Consider the following 7,949-nt stretch of genomic DNA (forward strand, 5'->3'; position numbering starts at 1 on the left):
CTTGATGTACAGTAAACAGTATACACTAAACTTACATTAGTTTATTAAAATAACGAGAATGTGTATATGTATACCAATTTTTAGCCATTCAAAGAATGGCTAATTTGTTTACAATTTGAATAATCGTAAATTAGTGTATCTAATTATGTATCTTCTCTGTGACGGTAAGCGTACAATCGTTTTCGAACAATTTATTATAAATCTATTGTACATTTACTGTTTCATAAAAAAAAATAAGTTTCTCCAATACTTTTTCAATGGCGCTATAAGGTTGTCTACTGCAGTCTACTGGGTCCTATCAGGTCCTATTTGACAAGATATTCACATTTCGTGCAAATAAACAATAAATCCATTTCAAACTGTTCAAAGTTCAAACGAATGCCTTCAGCGGCTTCAGCGAATATATACCACCAGAGAGTATATGAGAGTGCTCACGCCCGGGTTTTGGCCGTGCCCATATAGTGCTGCCCCCTAGTCTAGTACTTAGCCTGGATCAGATCCTACATCATCTTTAGCCTGGATCAGATCCTACATCATCTTTAGCCTAGAACAGATCCTACATCATCTTTAGCCTGGATCAGATCCTACATCATCTTTAGACTGGATCAGATCGTACATCATCATTGGCCAGGATTAGGACATACAGTTTATATTGTTTTATATCAAATATGTAACTAATATACAAATCTCTAATAATATAAATTATATTCATAGAAGTATTTTAATTTTTCCCGAGCCTTTGTTGCAAACTCTAGTTTTAAAAAATAGAAAAGCCGGAAGATTTCGAAGAAACACAGATTTTATATCGAAGTTTAAAAGCCACCATCTTGGAAATTAATTTAATGATGAAATACTTACTGTCATCAATACTGTCTCCAATTTTTTTCATATTTTTAGGCACAGTTATTATTAATTAAACCAAATTGAAAACCAATTTTTTCTACGAAAATTTAGAAGAATAACTTTAGGGTTACCCTGAAATTTTCAGAATATGTTTAATTGACACAAATCTATAAAACGTATTTTTTAAATTTTAAGTATACAGGGTGATTCACGCAATTGTTACAAGTCATAACTCATCGGTTATTATTGCATTTACAAAAAAATGCAAAAGGAGAAAGATAAATGGTTCGAAGAAAACTACATCTGTAGGTCTTTAACTTTTTTTGGATGCAGCAGTGCATGTGCAATTAACAATTGCATCATTTCTTTATGTAGAAATGCATATTGTTGTTTACACAGATCGATTCTTCTGTTCATTCTACGTAAAAAATGATTGGGGTACACATGGCAAAAAATTATTAGATCTCGAGATATTTTCAAAAAATGTCTTTATTGAAGAAGATGCTCAAACGCTTCTCCATTACATTCTAATATTCTATATTAGTTATTTTGTTTTCTGGTTCGAAAAAAACGTCGACGTTACAAACTTGAAAGGGTGGTTTCTCAAGATAAAAGTCTGCTCTATCGCGTGGTATAGTTCGATTTTCCGCTGGACCCTAATTTTTTGAGATAAATTGAAAAATATCCTCAAAAATTGGTGCAAAAGTAGTGTCTCTCCGTCTTTAATCATTGTTTAAACATGTTTAAATGTATTAATATGGATATCACTGTATTCGGGAAAGTCTACAGAATCTTTTGCTGTAAAGAACAATTCAATATCTTTTATAATAACCACAATATTTGTTTAAAGTTGAAAAATATGTTTTTTTTCAAAGCCATGTTTTTCAAAAACTGTGCGTATAGGAGAAAAATTAAGGACAGATTCGGAATCAGCGCAAAAAACTCTATAAGAAGGACCCAACAGTATATTGAAAACAAATTTGGTGTTGGACAGTGTAATCGGTTCTCCAGAACCGTTAGGCCTGTTACACAGTCGAGCGCAATTTTCCGGTCTCAAATACGTTCTAAAATTCTAAAAAAAATGTTACATATTTTGGATCCTAAGACGCATTTTATAGAATTTTTTCAGATTTTTTGGTTGCAAACTGTAGTCGTAAACAATGAAAAACCCCCAAAAATCGGAAAAATGCAGATTTCTAGAAAATATGAAAACATGCTATTCTACTGTTTGGTTCCTTGATAAAGTACTACAGCAGGCAGTGTCGTCAAGTTTTTTCAGATTTTTTTTATTGTGGGACATCATTGTCAAAATTTTTTCGACGTTTCTGCTGTGAGGACGAAAGTTATACTTACTGATTTTACCGCGGGTGTATATTAAGTAATTTTTAACGTTATTAATATTGTATTAGTATTGTAATATTGTATCTTTAATATTGTACTATACGATTTGAACTTTTTGGGAAGCTAGAACAATTAGTTTAGTACAGGATGTGAAAATAATTTTTTCAAAAATAGCAACTGATCGGAATTGTAGAAAAAATGAGAGACACTTGGGGAAACTAAAACACCTGGCAGAAGACTGTGAAGGGGTAGAAAAAATTAACATAAGTATAGAAAAGATAGTACAGGAGAAAAGAGTGGGAGAAATTGTAGAATGGGTTAGGAGTATAGAGAAAAAAGGAAAGAATTAATCACAAGAGATAATCAAGAGAGAGGCGGGATTAGCGGGGAGACATTGGGATTGGGATAGATCAACATAGACAATAAGGTATTTGATGTGGCATGCGATATGGATGGATGGGTGGAGGAACGGATGAATGGATAAATAGAGGGATGAATGGCTTCGAGAATTATAATCCAAGTCCAATTTCTGGGCCACGAGGCTGAAATAAATAAATAAATACGTATTTACTTACTTACTAAAAGTTGCATTTTACAACATCTTTATATGGGCCTACATTGAAAATTTAAAAAATACGTTTTATAGATATGTGTCAATTAAACATATTCTGAAAATTTCGTCAAAATCGGTCAACGTTGCAATAAGCTACAAACGTTTTAATATAAAATAATAATTCTTAAAAAATATTGTGTTATTTTACATCGATATACCCGACCCGACCCGTATCATGTTACAATGTTTCACTCCACTCCGCGGCAACCGAAGCCCTCGAGCTTCACTTCCCTTTTTTCCGTTCGTCATCATAGAATAGTGTTTCCTGAAAATAATGTCTCTGGCCAGACTCGAGTTTTCGACATTTATAGCAAGCTTGCTATAATCGTATTTTATTTGTCAAAATTTAGTTTTTCATTTAAAATATTTTGTTGTTAAAACTCATTAATAGTTTTAAATAGTACTTGAAATATTTAAAATGATACTGAAATATTGGAATATTACAATTTGGAATGAAGGGTCTAGCCGCACGAGGTAGTCCTTCGAATTATTAAAACAGCCGTTGCGCCATTCAATTTTCGGTCAATTTTTCCTATTTACTTGCATTAATTTAATCATATAACTGCATTTAATTGAAATTGATATTTGAGATTTTTTCCCGATTTTTTGGTTCAAAATGTTAATTACACAAACTGAAAAACACGCAAAAATTAGACAAATGCAGATTTTTTAGAGAAACTGAAAAATAGCATTGATCATATTTTTAGACTAGCAACATACCAGAACTTTTTTAACGACAGCGCGTAAACGACAAAGAGGGACTTTTCAATGACTCCAAGAAAAATGAAAAACTTAATGACTCCGAGAAAAATAAAGAACTTAATGACTCTGAAGAAAATGAAAAATTGAATGACTCCAAGAAAAATGGAAACTTCAATGACTCTATGAAAAAACTTGACGACACTGAAGAAAATGAAAAATTTAATAACTCCAAGAAAAGTGGAAAACTTAATGACTCCGAGAAAAATAAAGAACTTACTGACTCTGAGGAAAATGAAAAATTTAATAACTCTCAGTTAATAAGCTGTCTTCAATGCCTCTTAAAAATGCAATTAATCATGTAGGGATTGATCAGGTGTTTCTCGCTATATTAAAAAATATTTACAAATCCTTTGACAAATTCTGCTTTGTGGCGTCAGGATACTGCTTTCCATCACAGTTTGTATAGTATACATATATTATTTCTCCTCTTTGTTTCTAGATAAAATTTTATTATGATCCTCCATTAGTTTAACGCCCCGTTCAGCGGTATCATTGACCACCTTCAGTCCATGTTTCAGTCAGACTACTTATTATTCATAATAACTTCTTTTTCCGATATTAGAACTATTCTTACCACGTTTTTATTAGCTCGCTTTCTTGTTCTTTTGTAGATTGGATCGTATTAATGAATTTATTTATATGTAATATCTCTGCCAGTTATGTATATATGAAAAAACTCTTCAAACAAAAGTTGTAGTATATAAGGAGGTGGATATAGTATCAAAGAAAAAAAATTTTTTCAAAGTCATTATTTAAAGTTTTCAAGGTCACGGATGTTTTTTCTATCAACAACTGTTTATGCTATATATGGATTCTTAAAGAGAAAAAAGACAAATTCAACGATATATCATAACGTCTATTTATGTCAAGATTTAAAAAATTCCCATTTTCCATTAAAAACTCATTTTCCCATTATTCAAACGGCCCCAAAATTTTTCCAGACCATTTTCTCAACATTTGTCACAATTCTGGTTTACGGGACCAAAAAAATTTCATGGTCGAAAAATAAGGTCCACCCTAATGTTGCATATACGTAAATTACGAGAAGCAGTAAAGAGTGCTTAACGTCGAAGAAGAAAATCCGGGTAACTAAAACTTAATATGTACTACATTCCACGTTATTAGAATAATTGTAGTTTAATTATGATACATTTTATATCAACATTTTTTATTTACACCTGCTAGAAACGCCACTGTCTCGGAAGGAAATGGACATTCGAGAGAAGCAATGAAATTAGAGCATCATTGCGAAAAAAGATGAGTTTGCAATAACCTCAATATACATTTTATGAAATTCTATTATAATTATAGTTATGACTGTATTTTTTAATAAATAAACTTGTGTATGCTAGTATAAAATCAATTTATATATATTATACAATTTATTTTATTATTTGTTTGACAACTAATAAATCTACAAATTGTTTCATAAACTAAAAAATACTTCCTGCATTTTCGTATTCTCCAATCAGTCCAAATAAATACCATCAACCTGTTCTCGATCATATACCAATTTTTATTAATGCAATTATGACAGTAACAAAACGTTTCTATTTAAAATGAATACATATTTTGAACATAGTTTTAACATTTTTAATTTTTTGGAAGGTTAAAAAATGTAATTAAAAAAGTAATGAAAAATAAAAATAAAAAAAAAATCCTCGCTGCACGGGGACCCGAAGGCTAGCTCCAGATTGCGATTCATACGCTCGACGGCTCGACAGTCGAATTTCAGTTTCGTTTCCGTAAGCTGTAAAGCAATACAACATGGCAACATGGCAAGTGCTAAAAATAGATTGTGGCTGGCATAAGCGCACAAGCAGCGCACACGGATATAGTAAAGGTACGCTGGTGAGTGTAGCGCGCGGGCGCGTTGCTAACACGATACAGTGTTTTCTGCACCGACGAAATGCCGTCGGTGGCCTCTGGTGGCCTCCTGTTTCTCACTCCAGTCAGAATATATCCTAGAGGGCGTAAGAGAAATATTCGAGCGACACAGATTGTCACAGATGTCGTCAGATGTGCTAACAGTAAAGTGGGTTCTGTTTCTTGCTAAAGATGATGTAGGTTCTGTTCCATGCTAAAGATGATGTAGGAGCTGTTCCAGGCTAAACATGATGTGGAGACAAAAGCGGCACGGCCAAAACCCGGGCGTGAGCACTCTCATATACTCTCTGATACCACCGTGTACAGTGCACGAAATCGCAGGGCGTTTCTGATTGGTCGCTGCATCTGTCCGCTGATTGGCCGATGACCAGTGGATCCGTTCAGCATGCGCGTGGTTGCAATTTCAACTTTATTCTCCGAGCATCTCCGAGTGAACACGGCCGATGACGGTCAGTCAACAAAACTTTGTTATTCGAACGAAACTCGCGAACGTACCGGATCGGCTGTCGCGTCGTAAAAAATTTCCGATTTCCACGCGAATATAATAAAGAAAAATCCCACGATCGTGTTCATTATTTTCCGAGGAAAACGTGCGAACGAATTTCTAAGAAATTTAACGGTGTTGCCAGGTGTTACCCAGGTGAATGTGACCGTTTTGTGCTGCGTTACCTGCACAGTTACCTGGGAGTCTGAAGGGACAACTGCGCGTGAGATAATGTTAAAATTCAAAGGCTTGCTATTTGCATATGTATTTACAGTGTTTGAAGATCTGATTAAACAAGTTGTTCTAACGATTAGAAAATTCAAGTGTATTTAGTGACCGAGTTGGATCTCATGATTTCGAACGATACGCGATTTATTCGATCGTCGCATTGTGTATAAATAGTGTTCTCGCAAATACCGCTGTGATTTCTTTACGAGTTCGTCGGATAATCGACACGGTCCCGACGTTTTCTTTCGTAAATTTGCAATTGATAAAGTTCCATCAGGATGTTCTGTACGCGTTCTCGCGTGATCACGAGAAAGAAGTGCGGAGTACGACGACGGTGAAACGCAAGAAGAGGATTATTAGATATTATTTGTAAAATGTAATTTGACAATGGAAGCCTTTGGACTGGAAGCGTCGATCTGAAAGAGAACCGAGGCGAGGGAAGAAGAGCAATCGAGCGATCGAGCGAATCGAATGGAAGACGAGGCTGCACCGATGCAACGCGATCGTCGGTTTCTCGAAAGGTGGAGGGACTGCGAGTGCAAGTAAGAGGAATGTTGTTTCGCAGGTGTACGTCGTAATGTTCTTCCGTTACGCCTGTCGAAAGAAAACGCGATCCGGGCTGTTGGATCTCGCCACGTGAACTCTCGATAAAATGCGGAGATCGTTCAGGAATTGTTCGTGCTGGCTTGCGTGACTCGCAACGCGGCGATATTTGTGCATCGCGTTTTCGGTGGTGAAGTGCAAGTGGCAGAGAGCGGTTTGCTAACCGAATCCACCAACTAACATGGAGATACCGCGGAGAAATGCGGTGGCGGACCTGTCGACCTTCCTGAACACGCGGATTCTCTTTGCCGCTGTCTATTTCATCTGGATCGCTGGCAGCGCCTGCGCCACTGGTGAGCTTTCGCGCTCATTTTCATTTTGTCGTCCTTGCATTTTCGAACGCTTCGAACTTCGAACTGTCACCATTCTCGAATATTTCTTGCTTCATCACCCTCGTCCGTCCCTCGTGTCAATTTTTACAATATGTATTCGATATATGTTTTCAATATGTATTACATATGTATTCGGGTACCCAAAGTCGAAATCGGGTCGGGTCGGAAACCAGAGAATTTACAATGTACATATTTGGGTACACAAATTTCATAGATTTTGTTATCAAAACAGAACCGAGGCCCGAGTATCCGAATTCTCTCCTACATATTTAGCCATTTACTGTATTTCTTTCAACAATTTGTTAATGTTCCTCTAAAGAATATTATAAAATTTCTCTGAATGTCCATTCTTTACTCTCTAATACAATTAATTTATAGTCTTATAATGAGAATTTTTGCAAACATGTTAAATACAGAAAGATTTTAGATAATCTATGTATACATTTTGGTTGACTACACGAGGGTTAGTTGATAAAAATTAGCGGATCAGCGAGTATTTTCGTGACAGTACTACAATTTAGTGTTCCTTCTCGAGAAATATAGTCTTATTTCTCATTTCTCGAAAAATGAAAAATGTTGAGAAATCAGGAACACTGGACAGCACCCATCGGCGGCGGTTACAGAAATCCGTGCTACATACTAGTATGTATGTAGTCGTATTTTTGCAGGACGTACAGCCATGTTCGGTTCCGCTGGTAATTGCCGTCATTATTACGTGGAAACGGTATTCGCTTTGTCATGAAACGAGCACGGGAACAGGATATATGCTCTCGGCATTACAACGTCCCTGACAAAGATGAACGTTCCGACGTTACCGTGAAGTGACGGGGCTGACCGTTTTCCTAAAACCGGTCAA

At 35.6% G+C, this 7,949-nt stretch overlaps 1 protein-coding gene across 5 annotated transcripts in view; it reads left to right on the top strand.

Annotated features, from left to right (window-relative positions):
- Positions 1-5,853: 5,853 nt before the first annotated feature.
- The window catches only part of Sdk (sidekick cell adhesion molecule), a 21,864-nt gene continuing 19,768 nt past the window's right edge, over positions 5,854-7,949 (top strand). For 3 of the 5 annotated variants that reach the window (XM_076432531.1, XM_076432542.1, XM_076432552.1), the window contains exon 1: positions 5,855-7,054. In XM_076432531.1, coding sequence (XP_076288646.1) covers positions 6,943-7,054 — 112 coding nt within the window. In that variant the 5' untranslated portion in view covers positions 5,855-6,942. Of the gene's footprint in view, positions 7,055-7,949 lie in introns of all 5 variants that reach the window. The other 2 variants (XM_076432515.1, XM_076432523.1) reach the window with 1 other exon arrangement.

The sequence above is a fragment of the Lasioglossum baleicum genome, chromosome 1 (genome assembly GCF_051020765.1).
Source record: "Lasioglossum baleicum chromosome 1, iyLasBale1, whole genome shotgun sequence".
Lineage (NCBI taxonomy): Eukaryota > Metazoa > Arthropoda > Insecta > Hymenoptera > Halictidae > Lasioglossum > Lasioglossum baleicum.